At 42.9% G+C, this 26,641-nt stretch overlaps 1 protein-coding gene and 1 long non-coding RNA gene across 21 annotated transcripts in view; one reads left to right on the top strand and one right to left on the bottom strand.

Moving 5' to 3' along the window:
- Positions 1-1,265: 1,265 nt before the first annotated feature.
- Positions 1,266-6,541, bottom strand: LOC123567904 (uncharacterized). The gene is made up of 2 exons (XR_006691039.3): positions 6,364-6,541; positions 1,266-5,150 (listed from the first exon to the last, which is right to left on the bottom strand). It is a non-coding gene; the product is annotated as an uncharacterized lncRNA (long non-coding RNA).
- DPP4 (dipeptidyl peptidase 4) overlaps positions 5,849-26,641 on the top strand; it is an 83,054-nt gene continuing 62,261 nt past the window's right edge. For 11 of the 20 annotated variants that reach the window (XR_012421165.1, XR_012421163.1, XR_012421164.1 and 8 more), the window contains exons 1-2: positions 5,849-5,964; positions 6,461-6,548. Coding sequence is in view for 2 of the 20 variants with exons in the window: in XM_005573318.4 (XP_005573375.1) it covers positions 5,959-5,964; positions 6,461-6,548 (94 nt within the window). In the remaining 18 variants the exon portion in view is untranslated. Of the gene's footprint in view, positions 5,965-6,365; positions 6,549-9,121; positions 9,260-26,641 lie in introns of those variants that run through there. The other 9 variants (XM_074009310.1, XM_074009313.1, XM_074009311.1 and 6 more) reach the window with 3 other exon arrangements.

Genomic DNA, 26,641 nt, shown 5'->3' with positions numbered 1-26,641 from the left:
TTCACCATCTTATTCCAGGGCTGTGACAACTCTTGCTTTCTGTCATATTAAAATCTCCAAAGACCTTGATCATCTTGCCATCCCACAGACCCACATTAGTCCACTACATTGATGACTATGCTACATGGACCTGAGGAACAAGAAGTAGCAAGTTCCTTACATTCTTTAGTAAGACAAATGTGGACAGAGGGTAGAGAATAAAATCCATGGAAAATTTGCGAAGTTTCAACAGCTTCAGTGGTCTAGAACATGTCAAGGTATCCTTTCTAATGTGAAAGACAAGTCACTACACCTTGTACATCCACCGTGAAGAGGAGCACTATTTGCCAGAACTCTTTGTATTTTGGAGACACCATATACTATGCTTGGTTATACTTCTCCAATCATTTACTCAGCAACTTGTGAGGCTGTCTGTTTTGAATGGATCCTGGAGCAAAAAAAGGGCTCTGCATGTTTAAGCTATAGTGCAAGTTGTACTTGGATCTTATGACCTAACAAGCACAATACTTATTTAAAATGTATGTGGCAGTCGGAGATACTGTATGAAGCCTCTGGCAAGCCCCAGTGGGAGAATCACAGAAGATATATGACTCTTAGAGCAAAGTCATATACTCTTTGCCAATTTATTAGCTACCTATTGTTGCATAACAAATTACTTCCAAAACTTTAGGGGCCATCTTGGAGGCTGCCTACAATAACCAACGACAATTCACTACTTAAAAAGCAGCAACTCTCTTGCTACTGGGCTCCTGTAGAGACTACATGATCATGGATCTAGTATATTCATTCGTTCACTAGGACTGCTATAACAAAGTGCCACAAACTGGGTGGCTTAAACAACAGAAATTTGTTATCTCTCACTTCTAGGAGCTATAAATTCAAAATCGATAGATCACAGGATTGGTTCCTTTTGAGGACTATGAGACAAAGAAAGATTCACTGTGATATGGTTTGGCTGAGATTTGTCCTCACCCAAATCTCATCTTGAATTGTAGCTCCCATAATTCCCACATGTTGTGGGAGTGACCCAGTGGGAGGTAATTGAATCATGGGGGACAGGTCTTTCCCATGTTGTTCTCATGATGGTGAATAAGTCTCACGAGATCTGATGGTTTTATAAAGGGGAGTTCCCCTACACAAGCTCTCTTGCCTACCACCACGTAAGGCATGACTTTGCCCCTCATTTGCCTTCAGCCAGGATTGTGAGACCTCCCCAGACATGTGGAACCGTGAGTCAATTAAGCCTCTTTCCTTTATAGATTACCCAGTCTTGGTTATGTCTTTATTAGCAGTGTTGAGAACAGACTCATACAGTAAACTGGTACCAGGAGTGGGGTTCTACTGTAAAGATACCCAAAAATGTGGAAGAGACTTTGGAACCAGGTAACAGGCAAAGGTTGGAACAGTTTGAAGGGCTCAGAAGAAGACAGGAAGATGTGGGAAAGTTTGGAACTTCCTAGAATCTTGTCGAATGGCTTTGGCCAAAATGCTGTTAGTGATATGGACAATAAAGTCCAGGCTGAGGTGGTCTCATGCAGGTGAGGAACTTGTTAAGAACAGGAGCAGTGGCGACTCTTGCTATGTTTTAGCAAAGAGACTGGTGGCATTTTGCCTCTGCCCTAGAGATTTGTGGAACTTTGAACTAGAGAGAGATTATTTACGGCATCTGGCAAAAATTTCTAAGCAGCAAAGCATTCAAAAGGTGACTTGGGTACAGTTAAAAGCATTCAGTTTTATGCATTCACAAAGATATGGTGTGGAATTGGAACTTATGTTTAAAAGCGAAGCAGAGAATAAAAGTTTGGAAAATTCGCAGCCTGATGATGCAATTAAAATGAAAACCCCATTTTCTGAGGAGAAATTCAAGCTGCCTGCAGAAACGAGGAGCCAAATGTTAATTGCTAAAACAATGGGAAAAATGTCTCCATGGCAAGTCAGGTCTTCACACAGCCCCTCCCATCATGAGCCAGGAGGCCTAGGAAACAAAAACGGTTTCATGGGCTAGGCCCAGGGCCTTGCTGCTTTGTGCAGCCTTGGGACTTGGTGCCCTGTGTCCCAGCTGTGGTTAAAAGGGGCCAATGTAGAGCTCAAGCCATTGCTTCAGAGAAGCAAGCCCCATGCCTTGGCAGCTTACATGTAGTGTTGGGCATGTGGGTACACAGAAGTCAAGAATTGAGGTTTGGGAACCTATGCCTAGATTTCAGAGGATGAATGTAAACTCCCAGATGCCCAGGCAGAGGTGTACTGTAGAAGCAGAACCATCACAGAGAACCTCTACTAGGGCAGTGCAGAAGGGAAATGTGGGATATGAGCCCCCACACAGAGTCCCCTCTGGGTCACTGCCTAATGGAGCCGTGAGAAGAGGGCCACCGTCCTCCAGACCCAGAAAGGTAGATCCAGGAACAGCTTGTTCCATGTACCTGGAAAAGCCACATATACTCAATGCCAGCCTGTGAAAGCAGCCAGGAGGGGGCCTGAACCCTGCAAAACCACAGGAGCAGAGCTGCCCAAGACAATGGGAACCCACTTCTTGCATCAGCATGACTTGGATGTGAGACATGAAGTCAAAGGAGATCATTTTGGAGCTTTAAGATTTGACTGCCTCGCTGGATTTTGGATTTGCATGGCACCTGTAGCCCCTTCATTTTGACCAGTTTCTCCAATTTGGAATGGTTGTATTTACCCAATGCCTATAATCCCATTATATCTAGGAAGTAACTAACTTGCTTTTGATTTTACAGAGTCATAGGCGGAAGGAACTTGCCTTGTCTCAGATGAAACTTTGGACTGTGGACTTTTGAGTCAATGCTGAAATGAGTTAAGACTTGGGGGACTGTTAGCATGGCATGATTGGTTTTGAAATGTGAGGACATGAGATTTGGGAGGGACCAGGGGTGGAATGATATGGTTTGGCGGTGTCCTCACCCAAATCTCATCTTGAATTGTAGCTCCCATGATTCCCATGTATTGTGGGAGGGACCTAGTAGGAGGTAAATGAATTATGAGAGTAGGTCTTTCCTGTGCTGTTCTTGTGATAGTGAATAAGTCTCATAAGATCTGAGGATTTTATAAAGGGGAATTCCCCTACACAAGCTCTCTTGCCTGCCATCATGTAAGACACGACTTTGCTCCTCATTCGCCTTCAGCCATGATTGTAACTCCCCAGCATGTGGAAGTGTGAGTCAATTAACTCTTTCTTTTATAAATTACCCAGTCTCAGGTATGTCTTTATTAGCAGCATGAGAACAGATGAATACATACTGCAAGCTTCTCCTTGGCTTATAGCTGCCATGTTTTCCTGTGTTTCTTCACATCGTCTTCACTCTGTCTCTCTCTGTATCCAAATCTCTCCTTTTTATAAGATTATCAGTCATATTGGATTGGGGCCCACCCTAGTGACTTCATTTTAAATTGATTAACTCTGTAAAAACCCTATATTCAAATAATGTCACACTCTGAAGTCCTAAAGGTTAGGATTCTAATATATCTTCTGGGGAGTCACAATTCAATCCATAACACCATAACACCAAAGTAACTGCACAACCTAGCTACCCTGATGAACTGAGTGTCGCCTAACACACCACATGATAAAATTGGGCATTTGCAGGAGCATTCTATTATTAAGTGAAAATGGTATCTACATGATAAAGGAGATAAGCCCACCAGGTCCACAAGACACAAGAAACTCAGACTAGCAGAAAACTTAGACTCTATGATGCCTTCTCCCACTGCCTCAATGTCTCTCAGTGCACACCTATAGCTTCACAAGGAAGTTCCTGTAACCAGGCAACAGATGAGGGAAAGGAGTCAACGTTACGCAAAGTAAGCTGGCACTAGCAATAAGTAGATGGCTGCTGCATCAGAGTCCCTCCCAGGGATGTCCTGAAACACAGCAGAAGGGGAAATCTTACTAACAAACAGAATTCTGAGCAGAACATCTGCTTTTCTATTTTGCAAGGAAAAAGAGATGGCCTGATGTAAGATCTATACTGACTCATCAGCGGTGGCTAATGTGTTGGCCAGCTGCTACCTTAAGGATTTGGAATAAACAAGATTGAAAGAGTGGTGACACAGAGGTCAAGGTGGGGGAGGCATGTGAAAGAGTCTCTTGAAATGGGCACAGGGTGTGAAGATATTTGCGTCTCATGGAGTGCCCTCCAGAGAACAAATTGTCCTGTCCCGTAGATGTCAGCCAGCCTCCTGTCAGCTTCCTTGGAGCTTGCTGAATGTACAGTGAGTGCCATGGTGCTGGCATGGAGGTGAAGCACAGGCTCAACTCTCCGGACTTCCTTCACCGAGGCTGATGTGGCTACCACCAATGCTGAGCGAGCAAAATGCTGAGAGCAAAGGGCAGCACTGAGGCCCCTGTGGCACCATTCCCCGTAGTCCGTGTTAGATGGCCTCTCTTCACAGCATCGGCTCACAGGTCCAGTAACACCATTGACTCACCTTCATCAGCAGTTGGAAAAGGGAGGAGGAGAGTCAGTTTCAGCCTCTGGAGTTGGGGGTGGGTGAGGATGCGGATGTACCACAAGCAACTAGTGGGCAAGGGGGAAAAGATGACTGAGTTCAAAAGCTATGTCTGGATTGGAAATAAAAGATGGAAAATTGCATTAATTCATAATCATGTGGTAATGCCCCATAGGACTCTGCATTCTTAATCTTTTACCTCTACTGACAGAGAGGCTTTGCTTTTCACCTGCAGCGAACAAGCTGAAGAGGCCTGATCCTCTTATCTGCAAGAGTAGAAGTAATCAAGGAGGGGGCCCTAAAGGCAAATGTTTACCTGTGTATTTTATGGTGAAAGTGCCAAGGGTCCAGACCTTACCTCTCTTGTCCCACTTTATCTCCAGTACCTGGAAGAGAGGCTGGCACATTGTAACCTCTCAAACATCTGTGGATGAGTGGAATAAATGGGAGGATGCAGGAATGAATGAACGAATGAATAACCCTTCAGGGAATAACAGGGAGCTGGGGGAGGGAGAAGCCATACCTGATCTTTTATTCTTCTCCAAAACCCTTGAAAAGACTGAACGAGGAGAGGCCGCATAGACTAGCCATTAAGACCTTGAACTCCTAATTGAGGATCTACAACTTCCTAGCTGAATAGCTTGGCCAAGTTATTTATTCTCTGTGCACAGGCTTCCTTCCTGTAAAACAAACACAGTAAATGCTTAGAGCAGCACCTGGGAAAAAGTCAAATTCCACATAAGTGTTACTGTCATTATTTTTGGCATTTTGATGAGTGTGTAAGCCTGCAAGACAATCGGGAAATTCTCTGGGGAGGGTGAATCCAGATACTCAGCTTCCAAGGGCCATTCATGAGGGAACAATCACCTTTTCTCTTTGCCTTTCATACAGCTTTAGACACCTGACTGCCTCCTAACATAACTTTCACTGGCAAGAGACAGAGGCCTGGGTTTTAGTTTCAGTTGCCAGCGGTGAGCTGTGTGAGTTTACCAAAGCCCTCTGCCCTCTCTGGGCCTCGGTCCCTCGCCTGTCCACGCGAGGTTGGAGGAGCTGAACGCCGACGTCCTTTTCAGCTAAGAGGGAGCAGGGTCCTCGCGTCGCCGACCCAGGGTCTGCGCATCTGAGGCCGCGCGCCCTTTCCCCTCCCCCACGGCTCCTCTGGGCCTCGCACCCAGCGCCCCGGCTGCCGCCCAGCGCCCCGCACCGCCCTCAGGGGGCCCTCGCGGGCTCCCCCCGGCCGGAATGCCCGTGCCCCGCGCCCCGCGCCCCGCGCGCCTGCTCCGGCGCCGCCTGTCCAGCAGCCTACTCGCGGCGCCTTTATACCCTGCGGGCTGGGCGCTCACTAATGTTTAACTCTGGGCCGAAACTTGCCAGCGGCGAGTGACTCCACCGCCCAGAGCAGTGGAGCAGGACGCGCCTCTCCGCCGCCGGCTGTGACTTCTGCCTGCGCTCCTTCACTGAACGCACACTTCCGAGGAGACGCCGACGATGAAGGTGAGTTCCACGCCATGCACTTCCCCAGCCCACGGGGCGAGCTGTGGGGACCTCTTCGCCAAACTCCCCAAATGGCCCCAAAGCTGGCGAAACCGGAGCAGGGACTCCCCTTAGGCGGAAGCCCCAAGGCTACCCTCTGACAGGTGAAGGGACGTCCCAGAGCTGTCTCTTAGCTCTCGGACTCTGGTTTCTGCTAGGACCCTGGCGTCGAGCTTTAAATGTCCCGGAAAGCCACCCACAGATCGCACGCCTAAACTCGGGCAGGGGTAGAGAAACCAACACTAATGTGCTCTGAAGGCACAAGTTCAAGGGCACCCGCCTTAGAGAACTCCGACTGGCGCACTCCAGACGCCACCCCCACCCCCAGTCCACAGTGTCCCTATTCTAACGCACTCCCACCTGCAAATCCTGCTGCCTCTGGAGCAGCTCCGACCCTCCTACGGAAACTGGGGCCACACGCTTCCCTCTAATTGGACTTGATCTGCCCGGCTTGCAGACAGCGTGGAAGGTTCTCCTGGGACTGCTGGGTGCTGCTGCGCTTGTCACCATCATCACCGTGCCCGTGGTTCTGCTGAACAAAGGCAGTAAGTTTGAAACATTTGAAACGGATAGGACAGTTGGAGCTCAGGTCAGCCTCCGTCTTACCATGCGAAGGGAAACGAGGGATTTTGCGGGAGGTTGGACCAGTGCCCCGAGATGTAGCTGAGAAGGCTTCCCAGGCGTTGTTGCTGCTTGCAGAGCGGCAGCTGGATTCACTTCGCGGGGTCTTCAGTGTTTAGGCTGCAACTCTTGCCGCTTTCACGTCTTGTTATGTATGATAAATGCATGCTTCCTGAAATTAGGGAGAGTCGGGATTTTAAAAATTTCAATTTTAAATTTACTTTGTAAAGTTTTAGATTTACATATAATTTTTAAGAAAAGTTTTTGGGTGTTATCTGCAAAGGAAAAAAGGCAGTGTTTAAAGAACCCAAAGACAGCAGTAAGGATATCTGAAGTGGATAGGAAAAATGAGAAAGCAAGCCCCAAAATACGGTTTAGAGAAAAGTCGTTGCACGGGGAACCCAGATTGTTTTCCCTCAGGGTGGTGAGAATTGAGTTGGAGGGTGGGGAGGCAGGGAAGTAATTATTTGACCAATTTAGTGGTATTGCAGAGCTAAATCATAAAGCTGGTATACATGATAATATTTCAGAAGGGGCTGGAATCAGTGATGTTTTGGTGGATTCTTTTACTTAAAGACTTTCATGTCTTTTTAGCTTGCCTAAATATATAACACTCAGATAATGGAATACTCACTGTAGGATGCAAGCAAGTGAGAATTACTAGTTTCAGTCTCCCCTGGCCTTACTTTCCTTTTAAACACTTGCTTTCATTTCAGGATTACACACAATAAATTAGCCAGTTAAAGGATTCTCTCTGGAGGTTTAGCCAACTGAGGAATGTAGAGTCTGTGCTTGCATACTCACGGTATCTTATCTAGATTTCAGGATGACAGTTCAGAATTAGTTTGTGGAGCTATGAAAACCATACTTGCTGTGCAATTCAAGGCCAGGGCAAAGGTGCCAAAGGTTAAATAACTGAATGGGTTGACCTACTGCTGGTGAAATTTGAAGAAACCAGTGGTTGCTACTATTTTATACCATTAAATGACAGTCCACTTAAGCTTGACTCTTTTTTGTGGACTGTTAAAATATAATTATTTTCATAAAGCAACACTTCGTATAAACCATACATGCAAAGCCTCGTGGGAGAAGAATGTGCTAGTCGTACAATCCATAAATATAGGACTTACAGGCTTACATTATGTTCCAGGCACTGTGTTAGTTGCTGCAGATACAAAGATTAAATTTTGTAAATATAAATATAAAGGCCCCTGACCTCAAGAACTGTATAAGCTGGTGGGAATATGCAAACAAATACGACTTGTTTTACGTATATATGTATGTATGTGTATGTGTGGATACACACATATATATAAATAGAAATAATCTGTATAGCCTGTTTGTCTCCAAAACATAACTGAGGCATCACAGCATTGCTGGAAGTTTGGGTAAAACTGTAATTATCAGAACTTCCGTTAAAGCAAGTTGAAAGGAATACTGTATTTTGATTAGCCACTTGAGATGGCCAGTGAAATGCCCTAGGGATCTGAGGCTTGCTGCAGTTAACTCTGAGGATTTTGTTTTGCTAGGTAGGGTATACAGGCCAGGGAGAGCTGTTTTGCCATTTCTGCTAAACAGCACCTGCTGTCTTCTCCAAATGAAATTTGAACACATTTCAAGAATGGTCTCTTGAGGAGGACTTCCTGAGACACTCACTTGTTTCCATATAACTACTCTTATGACTCAAAAGGATAACTTAGAGGTGCTTGAGCAAACTGCTCTGGAGGTTAGAAGGAACACTTCTGGGAAAGTCTCCGCCTCCCGGGTTCCTGCCTCAGCCTCCTGAGTAGCTGGGACTACAGGCACGCACCACCATGCCCGGCTTATTTTTTGTATTTTAGTAGAGATGGGGTTTTACCATATTGGCCAGGATGGTCTCTATCTCCTGACCTCATGATCCGTCCACCTTGGCCTCCCAAAGTGCTGGAATTACAGGTGTAAGCCACTGCACCCAGCCGAGAGACTTCTTATAAGAGGTTTCTTTTGTGGAGAAGCTTGAATAGTTAACATCAGTTTCTGGATAACATCAGTTTCTGAAGATAGGATATTCCAGAAAATGTGAATGTCTTGCATTTCAACACAGAGACATGAGATCACATCCCGTGTTAGGGGTTATGAAAGGATCCAGAGCCCCAGAGGAGGGTGGGAAACAGGCAAAAGAGTTTGATTCTAAGCTGGAGATGATGCAGTGAATGAGGTTTTGAGCACGCCTGAACTGTTGGCCATGACAGTGGGAAGGTGAGTTGCAATGGAGCAACACTGAAGGGGGAAGTGAGGGAAATGGCCCAGGGCACTTACAGTACAGATCAGAATATGGAGGCTCCAGAGCTACTCAGAAATGTGAATGACTGAACTTCAGTAACTGGTTAAACAGAGGGAGGTGAAGGAGAGTGTAGCTAAGGATATCTCTTGGACAACCAGGTGGAGATGTTGTTTCATGGTGGCTTTATTTATTTACCACTCTAGTTATTTCTTGTCTGTATTTCTTAATTTGTAGGTATGTGTGTTTAAGGAAAAAAGGGAAGTCATCTTGTTAACACTTCTGCCTTATCATAGGAATAAAAAGATAAAAGCTCAAGAATGCAGCATTTTCACTAAATCAGCAATACCTTTCCTGGGCTGTGCCACAATAAAGGTCAGCATTCCTTACAAAAAACTCAAAGTCATCACCCAAGAAATGCCCTCTATGTTGTCAATCAAGCTTTCAAGTAAACAAATACAGAGAAGGAAGAAAGGAAGGAAGTAGGGAGAAAGGAAATATGAAGGGAAAGGAAAGGAAGAAGGAAAGAAGGATAGGAATTTGATAGAAAAACAAAGCAAATACCTAAATTACGGGAAAACTAAAGAATTAAACAGCCAAAAGGAAGGAGGAAGCAAACCCAAGTTCATCTCCTGAGAGGTTGATTTAAGAGGTCAAGTGTTTCCATATGAAACGCATACTTTAGCAAAACTAGACACACCCAGAACAGGAGGGGGGCTAGTGAGTGGGGAGCCAGAAAGAGAGAGAGAGAGAGCGAAAGAGAGAGAGAGAGAGAGAGAGAGGCTTAATACTGGACTATTGCCGTATATTTAAGAATAAAAACTCCTTGAGTTCAGTTTATTCATTTCACCAAGCACAATTAAAAGTTCACTCTCTTCTGTGTATATAATAAATGATTGTATGTTTTAAAATTTTCTCAATCCTCCTACTATAGGAGGATATTGCATATGTAAGCATTCAGTTTCTTCAAGAATCAGTGAGAAATATATGAAAATACTTGTATGGAATTGTAGAACTCTTCATGGCTTAGTGGTAATAAAATTCTCATGCAGCATTTATGATTTCTTTATTTTTTCTTTTACATTATATTATATGCTGAAATTGGAAATATTTGGTTATCTGTCAAATAATTTTATTATTATTGAATTTTATTATGGAATAGTTTTATATCTCTTCTTTTGCTCTTTTCACTGCTTTAGTAGTAAATTTCCTCTACACCTTCTTTCGGTGGAAAGGAAATTTGACTGCTCACCCATCAGTATCCTTCAGTAATAAGAGAAAACCCAAATGTGAAGGAGACAGGAATAATCAGAGAGAAAAGATAGCATCTATGAGGTTTGCCTGAGAAAGTCCAGGATCTCTTCCAGGTTTAAAAGCACAGAAACGAGCCTGAATGAAAGCTTTGTACATTTCAGGGGACAATTTCTAAACAGTATGCTCTATAAAAACTGGAGTTGACTCCAGCTTGCTCAGTTAACTATTGTCAACCTTTTCGGAATGCTCATGAGGTCAGCAGGTTAGTCTTTTTCAGGCCAGTTATTTTGGCTTTTCTCTAGCCATAACATATGCCTTAAGTTTCTCTCCTCTTAGAAATATCTGCCTATCTTTTCAAAGGGGATCAGAAAGAGAGAGAAAATGAAGACTATTTATCCAGTTGATGGTCAGAGAAAGATAATATAAAAAGAGTGGAGCTGGATCGCGTCTTTCAAATTTTATGACTTAAGAAAGTACTGAGGCCCATGGAGAACATGGCTGTAAATAACACGCAGGAGCGCCTTACTTGAGGAAGAGAAGGCATGCAAGCATACAATAATAGCAAATATGCATTTACTTTTATTAAGTGTTAAATTTGGGGCTGAGGGCTTTCAATGTATTTTTCATTTAATCCGAAGAACAACTCTTTGAATGAAAGGTACTATTACCCTCTCCATTCATACAGAAGATTTATCAGAACTTCGAGAGGGTACTTTAGTTATCTATAATTGCATAATGAATCACCTCAGAACTTAAAACAATAAATATTTGTTATCTCATAGTTTCTGTGTATAAGGAATTTTGGAGTGGCTTAGTTGGGTGGTTTTGCCGCAGGGTCTCTCATGAGGTTGTAATCAAGATGTTATCTGAAAGCCTAAACCTGACTGCAGCTGAAGGATCCCCTTCCAAGTTCACTCATGTGGCTGTTAGCTAGAGGCTTCAGTTCCCTAGTGTATGGGCCCCAGTTCCCCACCATGTGGGAATTATATTATAATTTCATGACTTCTAATCTCTGTGTGCTAAATGTTCTGAAGAAGAGCCTACTGCTGATGCCTTCATTCCTATATAAAGCTGCATATAGGCAATGACTGACATCTCAAGCTTTTGAATGGTTCTGTTTAGTAGTATTAGTAGTAATAATAGGTCCAGATTTACTTACACGAAATTATACTTAGGATAATATGGTAGCTACTTTCCCTTAGAATGAAGGATCCAAGAGAGGAACTAAGCAGGAGGCTGAGTTGCCTTTTATGATCTAGCCTCAGAAGTGGCAGGTATACCATTCCTTCTGCTGTGTACTATTGGTCACACAGACCAACCCTGATACAATGTGGGAGGGCACTACACAAGTGCATAAATACCAGGAGGTGGAGATCGTTGGGAACCGTGATGGAGGCTGGCTCCAATGACTATCAAAGAAGTTAAGGAACTTGCTTAAAGTTCCACAAAGTTGGGATTCATACTCAGGCAATGTGACTTTACAGCTGATACTCAGTACTGTTCAACTGCATATCATTCTGTCAGCTTGTAATCAAGTATAAAATCAACTTGGCCATATTGGCACAATTGTTATAACTTCTCATTTGCATAGCTATATTATCATTTCATGGCTTCTAATCTGTGGGGAAAAGAAAGATCAGACTGTTACTGTGTCTATATAGAAAGAAGGAGACATAAGAGACTCCATTTTGTTCTGTATTTGAGATGCTGTTAATCTGTGACCCTACCCCCAACCTTGTCCTTGCAAGAGACATGTGCTGTGGTGACTCAAAGTTTAATGGATTTTGGGCTGTGCAGGGTGTGCTTTGTTAAACAAGTGCCTGAAGCCAGTATGCTTGTGAAAAGTCATCACCATTCTCTTAATCTCAAGTACCCAGGGACACGTACACTGCCAAAGGTCACAGGGACCTCTGCCTAGGGAAGCTAGGTATTGTCCAAGGTTTCTCCCCATGTGATAGTCTGAAATATGGCCTCGTGGGAAGGGAAAGACCTGATCATCCCCCAGCCTGACACCCGTGAAGGGTCTGTGCTCAGGAGGACTAGTATAAGAGGAAATAAGCCTCTTGGCAGTTGAGATAGAGAAAAGCATCTGTCTCCTGCCCGTCCCTGGGCAATGGAACATCTCGGTGTAAAACCCGATTGTATGTTCTATTTACTGAGAAAGGAGAAAACCGCCTTAGGGCGAAAGGTGGGATGTGCTAGCACAATGCTGCTCTTCATGCACTAAAAAGGTTTATGGAGATATTTGCATATGCATATCAAGGCACAGCACTTAAACTTATGTCACAGAGATCTTTATTCATATGTCTTACTGCTGACCTTCTCCCTACGATGATCCTATTATCCTGCCACTTCCCTTTTTCTTTGATGGTAAAGATAATGATCAACAAATACTGAGGGAACTCAGAGACCGGTGCCGGCGTGGGTCCGCTGTATGCTGAGCGCCGGTCCCCTGGGCCCACTTTTTCTTTCTCTATACTTTGTCTCTGTGTCTCATTTCTTTTCTCAAGTCTCTGGTTCCACCTAACAAGAAACGCCCACAGGTGTGGAGGGGCAGGCCACCCCTTCATAATCTCTATGTGTTCAGTATCCTGAGGAAGAGCCTACCTCTGCTGTCTTCATTCTCATATAAAGCTGTATGTATATAGGCAATGACTGACATCTCAAGCTTTTGAATGGTTTTGATTTTTAGTATTAGTGGTAATAATAGATTCAGATTTACCTACTTACACTAAATTACACTTGCTTTGCTTCTGATGTAAGTTAAATTATTTCATTTGATCTTCACAGAGAAGTTCATGTTAGAGAGATATATTAGTATCCTGACTTTTTACATGTGAAAGTTTAGGGGTTTGCAAGTAAGTACTGGATCTTGGGAATCCAAACTTTTTGGCTACCAACCTTCCCTGAGCCTGCTGGTTCCCATGAATGGCTAATTTATAGAAATGCCTTGGTGAGAGTTTTTCGGAGTTAATGTTTAATCATTACTTTATGGTTGGATGCTGATCCTTTCATTGCTGTAAATCAATATCTTGTAAATATTTTTACCTTTAGTCTTCACAGCTCCATTATGACCTCCAAAAGAGGGTGTGTCTCTCAATTTGAGAGTAACCTGAAACCATGAAATTAGAACTTCTGAGTAAACTGTTTTATTATTTGCCGAACATTGTATTGTTTTATATTGTTTCTCAAAATTGTAACTTCCTAGGAAGCTTTTAAATTTTGAAGATAAACTATGTGCTTTCTTCAACTGGGGGCATTAATGTGCACATTTCTTAATTATTTGGTTCAGTGAGGAAGCAAGTAGACCTATGAGTTCGAGTTACATAATTCAACATCTAAGGCCCTAGAAGAGGAGGTAAGGTAAGACAGAGCCAAAGCCACCAGATATTTTATTAATGGCACTCAGGAGCCATGGTGGGTCAGGATATATAATTGAGGTAGAGGGAGTAGGAGAGATGAGTATCAAGCAGGTCTTATCATCCACCCTTTCCCTGACTTCTTAAAACTGGGGACCCCAAAACTGAGCTTAGTGGCCCCTGGGGCCCTAATGCCATTTCTGTGGAACCCTCTTTTCTTGTTTTCCTCAGTTGTTCTAAAGCCCACCCTGCTCAAACTCATCTCCATAAGTGTCATGGATGACTCTTATTTCTCTATTATATTCTTCCATTATTTGATTACAGGCATAAAACTCTTTTAGTATGAGATTTAAAACCTCTTCAGGGCCAAGGTCCTACAGTGGCCAGAGACAATATTTTTCAATTCAAAAACATATGTTGAATGCTTACTGCATGTCAAGTGTTACTGAAGGTATGGGAGTAGGGGGATATGGCTATTGAAGGCTTACTGCATGTCAAGTGTTATTGAAGGTATGGGGGATATGGCCTGCTATGACTGCATATTTGTCCCTTCCAAATGTCATGTTGAAATTTGATTTCCAGTGTTGGAGGTGAGGCCTAATGGGAGGTATTTGCATAATGGGATCAGAGCCCTCTCACAGGGGTGAGTGAGTTCTTGTTCTATTAGTTTCCATAACAGCTGATTATTAAAAATAGCCTGGCACCTCCCTCTTTCTTGCTTTCTTTCTCATCATGTGATCTCAGCACATGCCAGCTTCCCCTTTAACTTCTGCTATGAGTAGAAGCAGCGTGAGACCATCATTAGATGCAAATGCCCAATCTTGAACTTTCCAGCCACCAGCATCATAATCCAAATAATCCTTTCAAAAAAAATAAACTACTAGCTTCAGATATTCCTTTATAGCAACACAAAATGAGCTAAGATCTGGCCCTAAGCAGTATAGATAATGTCCCTGTTCCACTGGACCTTTACAATCCATAGAGCAGGCAAATTATAGGCAAGTGCAAAAATAATTTCAGATGGTAACAAATGCTATGACAAAAATATAGTGGGATAGAGAGGACTGACAGACACAGAAAGGAGTTTCTCTCTTATTCCAAGCATGATTTTGAGCTCCTGGAGGATTTCAACATGAGTGTGACATGATCTTTTCACATTTCAAGAATATGCTCTGACTCTTGTGTGGACAGTAGTTTGGGGTTGGTGTGGTTTGTCCAGGTGATCGATGATGGTGGCTTGGACAAGGATGATAGCACTGCAGGTGAAATTAAGTTTTTTTGTTTTTTTTTTTTAAAGAAATGTAGGATGTATTTTGGAGTAAGACAGTGGGCAGGCATGCGAAGAGTGAGGGAAGGAGAGAAGGTAAGGATGGCTCCTTGGACAGCTGGCTAGATAGCTTAAGTGAAGAATTTCTCTTGCCTCCTGGCTGTTTCCTTTTTGTAAGAGCTTGTCTGCAGAGGTTCCTCTGATTTAACTCCCCTTTCCTATGGGATCAGGCTTGCCCTTTGAAGGATGTGCTCAGGAACACCTCTTACTTCATATTTACCCAGCACAGACTTGTTGACAGAAGGTAATTCTCCAACTTGGCAAATATTTATTGAGGATTTTCTACATGCCAGGTACTTTGTGGGTCGTTAGGGATAGAAAGACAATAGATATGGCCTTTGTCCTCAAATTATTGACAGCATTAAAGGACGCATAAACATTAACTATAATCAAAAGAGCTAAGTGCCCTTCTAGTAAATGATCAAAGTGCTATGGAAGCACTAGTGACCAAATGATAAATGCTGCCCTGGGAAGTTTCTACATAACCAACCGAGCATAAAGCGTTAATAATTAGTGGGTCTTAATACAATCCTTCCAATCCTTCAGCCACCAAACTGGCTCTGAGGCATGCAGTGCACCTCCATGTCGGTCCTCACTGACTTACAGTCCCCTGATGCTGTAAGAGGATTGTATCAGGATGTCTTGGGCTTCAAGGAACCCAATACCTGGCCAAAAATTATTTGAATGATAGCGTTTTATTATTGTGTTGTCATTAGCATCTTTTAAAATTGGAAGTGCAGAAGTAAAGTGGTTCTTGAGTTTGTTAATGTAATGGCCTGAACACATCAAGAACACGGGGTCTTTCCACCTTTCAGCTCTGCCATCCTTGGAGTTTTGTCTTTTGACCTCCAGTATGTCATCTCATGGTGGAGCATGGCTTCTGCAGCTCAGCCCAGCACTTGCTCATACAGCCCTTTCACAGGGCAAAAGAGGATGCTCTTCCTCATTCATGTTCTGCTGTATCAGGGAGGAAAGCCGTTTCCATAAGTCCTCTGACTGGACACAAACTTTCAGGTCTTACTGGCTACATTTGTGTCACTTGTCCATATCTAAACCAATCACTGGCAAGGAGAAAGAATTGCCGTGATTGAACTAGACTAATCAAGACTCACCTTTCTAGGACTGGAGAGTATCTTCTTTGCTAGCACAGGGAAGGAGAAGGGCAAATACCTAAGCTGAATTGAAAATTCTGAAAGACAGAAATTGGGGGGACGGCCTATGTAGGCATATTGTGTATTTGGTTATTACTCTCTTTTCATTACATTAGAAAGATTTAATTTTTCAACAAAAGAGGACAGATATCAAGCCAGCTCTGATCTCCAAAAATCTGGAGCGGCAATTCTCTCCTTTCCTTCTCCTCACTTTCTTTCCTAACTGGGTTTATTGCAAACCAGTGTGCTTTGTTGCTGCCTTTCTGATCTCAAGGACATTTTGATCTCAGCCCTTTCTTTCTCTTGGCATCCAAAGTGACCAAGAGGAGGAAGTAATTGAATTGCAATATTAAAATATAAATCTGAGACAATAGAGCAGGTCAGAAATATCTGAGGGGAATTACTCACAATTTACCCCTAGAAAATCCACATAAACTGTCATATTTAATCCAGTTCGTAATAGCAGAAAGTGGCAGAAATAGTCAACATAAAATAAGATGGGCAAAGTTTTTAAAAAATGCTAAAACTTAGATCTGCGAAAGTCAACCCAGGAAAGTAGGACTTAAAATAATTAATAACCATAAAAATAAATAAATAAATAAATAAATAAATAAATAAATAAATAAATAACAGAAGCAAACAAAATAACCTCACAAGGTCTAAAAGCTATAATTTAATCTAACAAGGGCAAAAAAAAATCTACTTGATGACTCAAATCTTTGTTTTAAAATTTCCAGGGAAAAAATTACTCTGCATGGTAATGATTTTCTTAAAATGAGAAGGATTTGGCTGTACTGAAAGGAGAACCAAGAACCCAGCAGCCAGTGGACCTTTATTTCTTCCTGGCAATCCGGACCTATTTTCCCTGTCTGCTCACTCACTTGCTCTTCTGGTGAACTATTCCAGGTATCTCCTCTCCTCTCAAATTTCCAACATCTCCACCCTATGCAAATTCATAGCTAAAGACCTGGCTTCCTGGTTTGATAAGAAAACTGAAACCATTAGAAGAGAACTTCAATTCTCACCGGCTCATCAATGCATTCACCTGCATGGGCTCCCCTCCTAAGTTAGGGGAATGAATGCTCAGGCTCCTATCCAAGACCAAGCCCTCTGTTTGTGTCCTGGGTCCCATCCCTTTTGCTTACTGAAAGATTAGACTCTAGCTATCCCTTTGCATGTGGCATCATCATTTTTTCCATCCCTATTTGATCATGAACAGGCAATAGTGTCTCATATTCTTACAAAAAAAATAAGAAGGCAAGTATCTTTTTCCACCCTCATCCCTGCCAACCTACCACTTCCTTTCTCTGCTCTCTTTACCACAAAACTTCTTAAAGAGTTTCTATTATCACCATCTGTTACCCCTCTTCTTTTTTTTTTTTTTTCCTCTTAAGCCCCGTGGAATAAGGGTTATCCCCACCACACCACTAAAACAGCTCAGTTCTTGTCAAGGTCCCTAATCTCTGTGTTGCCGATGTGGAGTTGCTTCTCAGTCTGCGTTTCATGTGCCTGTCAATTAGTCATCCTTCTTCTCCACCTCCCCTCGGGGCTCTCACTGTCTCCTGGTTGTCCTTCTACCTCACTGTGCAGTCCTTCCCAGCCTTCTTAGGTACTCTTCCTGATATCTTCAACTTCTCACCTTGGACTACTCTGGGGCTCCCTTGGCAACTTTCCAATTTTATCTGCAAACCAGACCTTTTACTGAGCTCTAGGTGCAGTATACAACTGCTTACTGGACATCTCCATTCGGAGGTGATATTGGCATCTCGTACTGACATCTTCCAAAACTCTTTGTCTTCCCTTAGTACATTTTATCTCAGCAAGTGGCAATTCCATTTTGTAGCTACTGAGGCCAATATCCACGCAAGTTCTCCCCAACCCCTCTCTTTCATTCACAAGTCACATCCAATGTGTCAGCAGTTTTATCATCTGTATCTTCATATTCTCTCAGAGTTTGACCATATCTCACCACCTCATCTCCTACTACCCTGGTCAAAGACACAATTGTCCTTCCCCTAAATGATTGCCAACATCTCTCTTTCTTTTTCTTACTTCCCCCTGTGGTGTATTCTCAACACAACAGATAAGGTGATTGTGGTAGGCAGAATTCTAAGATGACCCCCAGGAACCCCCACCTCCCCTCCTGTGTACTAATCTCTGAGATTGTGGATATGATGGATTTTCTTCCTGTAGTTAAGTTTCGTTATAATGCACAGTCAGCTTTAAGAAGGGGAGATTACCTGCTTGGGCCTGACTGAATCACATGAACCGTTTAAAAGCAGAGTTTCTCTGACTCGTCACAGAACAGGCAGTCAGGAATCCCAGGCATGAGAAGGATTTGACATGCCATTGCTGACTTGGAAGATGGAGGGGCCATATGGCCAGGAATGTGGGTCATCTCTAGGAGGTGAGAACAGCCTGGCTTGTAGTCAACAAGTAAATGAGAACTTCACTCTCACAACCTCAATGAACTGAATTTTGCCAACAACCTGTGTGAGCCTGGAAGCAGGTAATTTTTCCCCAGAGCCTCCAGCTGACAACTCATTCCAGCCAAAACTTTGATTTTAACCTCACAATACTTTGGACAGAGAACTCAGCAAAATGGGCTGGACTGCTGACTTATAGAACCCTGAACTGATACATGTGTGCTCTATTAAGTCACTAAGTTTGTAGTGATTTGTTACATAGCAATAGAAAATTATTAATAATATAGTGATCAAATTGTTTTAATTTATTATTTATTTAATTTATTATTTATTTATTTATTTTGAGACAGAATCTTGCTCTGTCACCCAGGCTGGACTGCACTGATGCAGTCTTGGCTCATTGCAACCACCACCTCCCGGGTTCAAGTGATTCTCCCGCCTCAGCCTCCCGAATAGCTGGTACTATAGGCATGCACCACCACACCGGCTAATTTTTTTTTTTTTTTTTTGTATTTTTAGTAGAGATGGGGTTTTGCCGTGTTGGCCAGGCTGGTCTCATCCTCCTGACCTCAGGTGATCCACCTGTCTTAGCCTCCCAAAGTGCTGGGATTATAGGTGTAAGCCACCGTGCCTAGGCTGGTGATCGTATTTAAACATAAGTCAAATCATGTCCTTCTCTGCTTAACCCTGGTCATTGGCTTTCCATTGTGAAGGCTCCATGGCACTTGTTACCACCTAACATATGGCATTGCTTACTCATTGTCTGTTCATATGTCTCCCCCAGTTAAAATATAAGCTTCATAAGGGCAGGAGTTTTTCATGCTTTATTCACTGTGATGTCTCTAATGCCCAGAACACTGAATAACACAGTAAGTGCTAAGTAAATGTTTGGTGGATTAAAGAAGTTATCTTGGAGCTCAGGCAAGAAAAAAATTTTTAATGAATATTTATTAATGTTGCTGTAATTCTGATTAAAATTCTTATATTTATAAACCACTCAGTACTAAATTGTATATACCTACAATTTGTAAGTGCTAGCAACTGTTTGAAAAAAGATACAATACGTTCATGGCTCATGGCTTATTAATAGTTTAGTTAAGAAAAAACTGTTAAAGTAAGTACCTAAATAGATATAAAATTACTTGATTAATTGGCAAAATATGTGGTACAGAAAATAAGATGAGGAGAGAGAATGCAGACGAATAGTAGGAAAATGAAGGCCATGAATGTAGATTGTTTGGTTGAGAAGTTTGTCCAGATGGCTTGAGGATGCAGCAAGATCAGGTAAGTATTTCTTTAAGATCGGTACACACCCTGCATGCTTAACCATAGAGCAGAAGTGAGCAGTGGAAAGAAACTGAAGATGCAGCTGGGCACAGTGGCTCACACATGTAATGCTAGGTCTTTGGGAGGCCCAGGAGTTCGTTCAAGGCTTTAGTGAGCCATGATAGTGCCACTGCACTCTAGCCTGGGTGACAGAGTGAGACCCTGTCTCAAGTAAGAAAGAGAGAGAGAGATGAAGGAAGGAAGGAAAGGAGGAAAGAAGGAAGGAAGGAAGGAAGGAAGGAAGGAAGGAAGGAAGGAAGGAAGGAAGGAAGGGAGGGAGGGAGGGAGGGAGGGAGGGAGGGAGGGAGGGAGGGAGGGAGGGAAGGAAAGAAGGGTTAAGATGAAAATAGATATCTGATGCTTGAATACTGAGGCATAAATATTCTGCCCACTTTCACTTTTCTGCTACATATATTGGACTTGTATACTGATATTGTTTCAGGGTAACTGGAGTTTCAATCTCAACATCTGTCTTTCAAATCCAGTCCTGTGAGAAGTTTTTGTTTTTGTTTTAATGTCACTCACAATTTTGAGGAATGTCTAGATGAGGTTGTCAAACTATAGTCAGGACTGGCCACCTGATGTTGTAAAAGTAAAGTTTGATGGGAACACAGCTGTGCCCACTCACTCACAGACTGGCTGTGGCTGCTTGCGAGTTACAATGGCAGACTTGAGTAACTACAACAGAGACTAAAGACTGTAAGGCCCACAAAGCCTACACTATTGACCAACCAGCCATTTAAGAAAATGTTTGCCAACTCCAGGTCTAGATGTTGTATTCTTACCACTTAAAAATACTTTCTTTATAATGTCTAACTTAAATAACGAGATTCAGAAAAATGATTAAGTGTAGAGTTTATTCAAGTGCAAAGCTTGAGGATGACCTCTCAGAAAACATACTCCAGACAAATGGGGTTAGCATTACAAAGTGAGGAATTGAAAGTTTCACTCATATAGGCAGTTAGCAGGGTTGCAACATTTTCCATACAAGGTCAGTATGTATATTATAGTGATTTTATTGGTGACAGATTGGTATATTCCAACTAAAATTCCTTTAACTTTCCATGAGCAGGGGTGATGATCTGAGGGGTTCCTACCTCTGGCACCACAAGGTCTTTTCTGGTCATTTACGGGAAAAAGCAGAAGTTACAGCTACATGATATGTGACTCAGGCCACATACCTCTCAAGGCTCAAAATAACCTAAAGTTCCAACAGCTTTAAGTTCTATTTAATTTCATTACAATAGATAAGATGAATAAGTTCTTATGTCAGTTAGGGAAATCACACTAGAGGTCAGGCATGGTGGCTCAGGCCTGTAATCCCAGCACTTTGGGAGGCTGAGGCAGGCAGATCATCTGAGGCCAAGAGTTCAAGACCAGCCTGCCCAACATGGTGAAACCCCATCCCTACTAAAAATACAAAAATTAGCCAAATGTGGTGGCACACGCCTGAAGTTGCAGCTACTTGGGAGACTGAAACGGGAAAATCACTTGAATCAGGAAGGCAGCAGTTGCAGTGAGCCGAGATTGCACCACTGCACTCCAGCCTGGGTGACAGAGTGAGACTCTGTCTCAAAAAAAAAAAAAAAAAAAGAAATCCCACTAGATATTTCAGCAGAGAGATTTAATATGAAAATTCGTTACACAGATAAAAGAGCAAAAGAGGAACTCTGAGGTAACTGAGAAAGAGTAACTGCAGGAAGGAGTCACCTCTAGGGCTTGGGAACAAAGAGGAAGAAGAGGATCACAGAAGATCTCAGATCAAAGCTCTAAAGTTTATAACCCCCCCCAGCTGCTACTGGTACCTCTGAGAGGCATGATGAAGCAGATTCTGGATATTACAAAGGAAGTTAAAGGCTAGAGCAGGTGCTACTGCTGGGTGCATGCTGTCAGCAAGAAAGAGGAAAGGAGGAGCCCCTCCTCTAATTGCCATCTAATTTTTTCTCTCTTTTCCCCTATTAACAGAATCTAGCAAGAATCCTGCAGATGAGGCTTCTTAGAAATACAGCTTTAAAACCCTTCCCCAGAATTACTGAGCAAGGAAGGATATGTATATTTGGAGGTGAAAGCCAGTAGGTGACTGGCTTAGGCTTACAGAAGTGTGCTGACCTAACAGTAGCTAGTAGTGGTCTAGAACCTGAGTTGTAATAGCCTGACAGATTCTTCCTGCCTGCTGCACAGATAAAACCAATTCACTGTGACAGTGATATTGCAATAGAGAATTTCATAATCACAGGACCAGCCAAGTGAAAGGACAGGAGACAGTTCTCAAGTTGCCTCCCTCAAAGCTTGGAGGCTAGGGTTTTTAAGGATGATTTTGTAGGCAGGAGGCTAGGGAATGGGTGCTGTTGATTGTTTGGGGATGAAATCATAGGAGTGTCCAAAATGGTCTTTGTGCACTAAGTCATTTTCTGGGTGAGGGTCACAAGACTGCTGGATTTAGTTCCTTGGTATGAGTCACAGGTCCAGGTGGAGTCAGCAGGTCCACCTGAATGCAAAAGTCTGAAAAATATCTCAAAGACCAATCTTAGGTCTTGACAACTTGACAATAGTGATGTTATCTATAAGAGTAGTTGGGAAAGTTACAAATCTTCTGACCTCTGGAATGATGGCTGGTTATCATTTAACTACTAGCCTACATCTTGGCAGAATTCAGGCCCTTCCTGTAATCCTCAGTTGTGGCTTTTTCTTAGTCTTAGAAAGGCAATCTCAGTCCTCAGAGTGGGCCAGTTGGGGGAGGGACTATTATCATCCTTGCTTCAAAGTTAAACTATAAACTAAATTTCTTCCATAGTTTGCGTGGCCTACACCCGGTAATGAGCAAAGGTAGTTAGCTTGTGAGGTTAGAAGCAAGATGGAGTCAATTAGTTTAGATTTCTCTCACTGTCATAATTTTTGCAAAGGCTGTTTCAGAGGCTCCTGTGCTCAATGTGTCTAGTCCTGTCTGGCTAAGATTACTCCTCTTCCTACACTACAGCCACTTGGAGTTCACATATTGTGTTTGGAGCTGTTGGTTCTTATTTTCAGATTGTCTGACTTTTATGTTTTCATTCAACAACTATTGAGTGCTTACTGTGCACCAGGCACTGTTCTAGGCTGCAGTAATATAATAGTAAACAGAATGAAACAAAATAAAATCAGTGCCCTCATGGAGCTTACCTCCAATTAAGGGATGCAGAGAGTGAACAATATAAAAAAGTAAAATGTATAATAAGTTAGATGGTATCATTGCTAAGGAAAAAATGACTAATGCTGGAAAGAGTAGTGGAGAATACCCTGGGGGAGAAGGCTGCAGTGCCAGTCCAGGGAAGGAGTGCAGCATTTGAATAAACACCTGAAGGAGGTGAGGAAGCAAGCCCTGGCCATATCTGGCGGCAGAACATTACAGGAAGAGCATATAGCAAGTGCAAAGTCCCTGAGGCAGGCATGAGCCTGGTGTGTCTGGCCACTGGGTGGCCAGTGTGGATGAAGTGGAAAGGCAAAAGAGGAGGAGGAGGACGTGGAGGAGGAGGAGGTAAAGGAGGAGGAGATGGAGGAGGAGGGGTGCTAAAACCCATTAAAATGTTTTATTTTTTTCAAAGTGTTGCTATTTGGGGAAATGTGCATTGTACTATTTCAGGTGAACACATTGGAACGTGATTATGTCCCTAACCAAAGTTTGGTCACCTGACAGTCCCAACATTCTACAGCCTCCAGCTAGATGGCAATGCATTTATCATATGCCCCTGGATGTACCATGGTGTTCTTTTTTTTTTTTTTTTTTTGAGACAGAGTTTCACTTTGTTGCCCAGGCTGGAGTGCAGTGGCATAGTCTCGGCTCACTGCAACCTCTCGTGCTTCAGTCTCCTGCGTAGCTGGGATTACAGGTGCCCGCCACCACGCCTGGATGACTTTTATTTTTGTATTTTAGTGGAGACGGGGTTTCACCATGTTGCCCAGGCTGGTCTCGAACTCCTAAGCTCAGGCAATCCACCCATCTCAGCCTCCCAAAGTGCTAGGATTACAGGCATGAGCCGCTGCACCCAGCTGTACCACAGTGTCTTTTGTTGAGAAGGTAAATCTGCTATTGTGATTGTATTCTAATGTCTCTTATGTAATGAGAGAAATATCAGTCTTCAGACATCCTCTAATTCCATTAACTCCAATGTTTTCCCTTCATACTCAAAACTGCTGACTTCCAATATGGATGCTATGGATGGTGTTAGGCATGTATTAATAGAAGGGAGAAAGTGATATGCGTTGGCCCTTAGGAAATAATTAGATTGCACTTATCCTAAATATTTTTCTCAATGTAATTATCTCATGCTTTTTTATTAGGATCAGTTTTCATTATGAACATAGTGAAACCTAACTGGCTCTTATTTTACTGTGGTTAAATTCTTAATCTCACTCTTAGGTGCTCCAGAGGAAAGACTCTTTTATATTCTTTTTTGTATTCTGGTTGCCTAGCATATGCTTGGAACAAAACAGTAATGCATAGTGTAAATACCTACAGGTGCTTCCTAAGTTCTAAGTCCTGAGCTAAGCATATAACATACGTTATCTCGTTTAATCATTGAAAATCTCCATGGGCTATTAGTCTCGTGTTATAGATTTTTAAAATGAAACTTTAAAAGATGTCTTAGTTTGTGCTGGTGTAACAAAATACCACAGACTAGGTAATTTTTAAGCAACAGAAATTTATTTTCTCACAGTTCTGGAGATGGGAGGTTTAATATCAAGGCATTGGCATTTGGTGTCTGGTGAGGGCCTTCTTGCTGCATTCTCACACGGCAGAAGAGTAGAAAGGCAAAAAGGCTTAGGCTAGTTCCCTCCACCCCTTTTATAAGGCACCTAACCATTCATGAGTGGGGAGCCCTCACGACTTAATCACTTCAAATGGTCCCAACTGTTAATATCACAACAGAGATTTAGCTTCAAGACTTGAATTTTGGGGTACACTCGACCATAGCATTCGCCCTTGAATCCCAAACTTCATGTCCTTTTCATATGCAAAATGCATTCGTTCCATCCTAATAGCCTCCCAACTCTTAACTTTTTGTAGCATCAACTCAGAAGGCTAGAGGCCGGAGTCTCATCTAAATTAGTTTTCACCTAAATTAGGTGAAACCCAAGGTAAGCTTCACCCTGAGGCAAATTGCTCTCCAGCTGTGCATCTGTGAAATCAAACAAGTTGTGTGCTTCCAAAATACAACAGTGGGGTAGGCATAGGATAGATATTTCCATTCCAAATGGGAGAAATAACAAGAAACGGTTAACAAGTTCCAAATAAATCTAAAGCCCAACAGGGTAAACAACATTACATCTTGAGGTTTAAAAATAATCTTTGACTCCATGTCCCATGTTTCAGACATACTAGGGTGGGGACTGGGTTCCCAAGGCCTCATAGGACCACCCACGGCCCCAATATGGCTTTGCTGGGCACGGCCCATGGTGTAGCTCTCATGGATTGAAGTCTTGTGCCTGTGGCTCCCCCAGGCTGACATTGCATGCTGGTGACTACAGTTCTGGGGCCTCAAGGGTGGCCTTGCCCAGCAGCTCCATTAAGCATTGCCCTAGTTAGGACTCTGCAGTAGCTCCTGTGGCAGTTCTCTGCGTGGGCCACTAGCCTTTCAGAGGAATCTTTTGAAATTTAGGAGGAGGTCGCCATGCCCCCATGCTTGTGTACTCTATGCTCCTGCAAAATTAGCACCACATGGGTGCTGCCAAGGTTTATAGCCTGTACATGCTAGAGCGGCAGCTGAGCCTGCTTGAGTCACATATGTGGCAGCTGAAGAGTGCTGCACCAGAAAGCTGAGAGCAGAGACAAGGAGGTGCAGGGGAGTCAATGATGGGGTCCATGGGTGCCCAAGGCTCCTTTTCTTGACATAGTTCTTTCCCCTAGGCCAAGCTTGTCCAACCTGTGGCCTACGGGTGGCATGTGGCCGGACAGCTTTGAATGCAGCCCAACACAAATTTGTAAACTTTCTTAAAACATTCTGAGTTATTTTTGTGATTTTCTTTTTTTAAGTTATTCAGGTATCATTAGTGTTTGTGTATTTTATGTGTGGCCCAAGACAATTTTATGTGTGGCCACAATCCCTTGTGGCCCAGGGAAACCAAAATATTGGACACCCCTGCCCTAGGCCGTGGCACTCTGGGCCTGTGATGGGAGGGGCAGTAGCAATAATCTCCAAACTGCCTTCAGGGTCATTGTTCCATTGTCCTGATGAATAGCATCTGGCTTCCTATTCTCCATACTAATCTTATTAAACTTAAACATTGCTTGGCCATACCCTTGGTATTCTCTCTGAACTTGCGGTTTTTGTCTTTCCAACCTGAGCAGGATCAGGCCAGGCTGAGACTTTTCCAAATCTTCTCTTATGATTATGAATTTTGTCTTTAATTTGTTTCTCTCTTCTCACGTTTTCCTATAGGATGTCAGGAGAAACCATTCAGCACCCTGAACGTGTTTTTTTCTTCTGCCAGACATCCTTGTTTATCCTCTAATTCTGCCTTCCAGAAGGGCACAGACACAATGCAGCCAAGTACCACTTTCTGGCATGAATGACCATTTCTCCAGTTCTAATGAGATCTTTATTTCTGTCTGAGATCTCATCAAAAGGGTCCTTTACTGCCGTATTTCTACCAGCATTCTGATCACAATCACTTAGATAATTTCTAAGAAGACCGAGGCTCTATCCACAGCTCTCCTCTTCTGAGCCCTCGCCAGAATTGTGTTTAACACTCTGTAGATGTAATCTAGGCTTTTTCTGGCCTGCTCTTCAAAACTATTCCAGCCTCACCCATTACCCAGTTCCAAGCCACTTCCACATTTTTAGGTATCTGTAACAGCAACACTCCATTTCTCTGGTACCAGTTTCTTTCTAGGTCCATTTGTCTTGTTATAACAAAGTACCTAAGAATGGGTAACC

The sequence above is a fragment of the Macaca fascicularis genome, chromosome 12, assembly GCF_037993035.2.
Source record: "Macaca fascicularis isolate 582-1 chromosome 12, T2T-MFA8v1.1".
In the NCBI taxonomy this organism is placed as follows: domain Eukaryota; kingdom Metazoa; phylum Chordata; class Mammalia; order Primates; family Cercopithecidae; genus Macaca; species Macaca fascicularis.
Note: the sequence above shows the minus strand (reverse complement) of the source record. Positions and strands in the feature narration are given on the sequence as shown.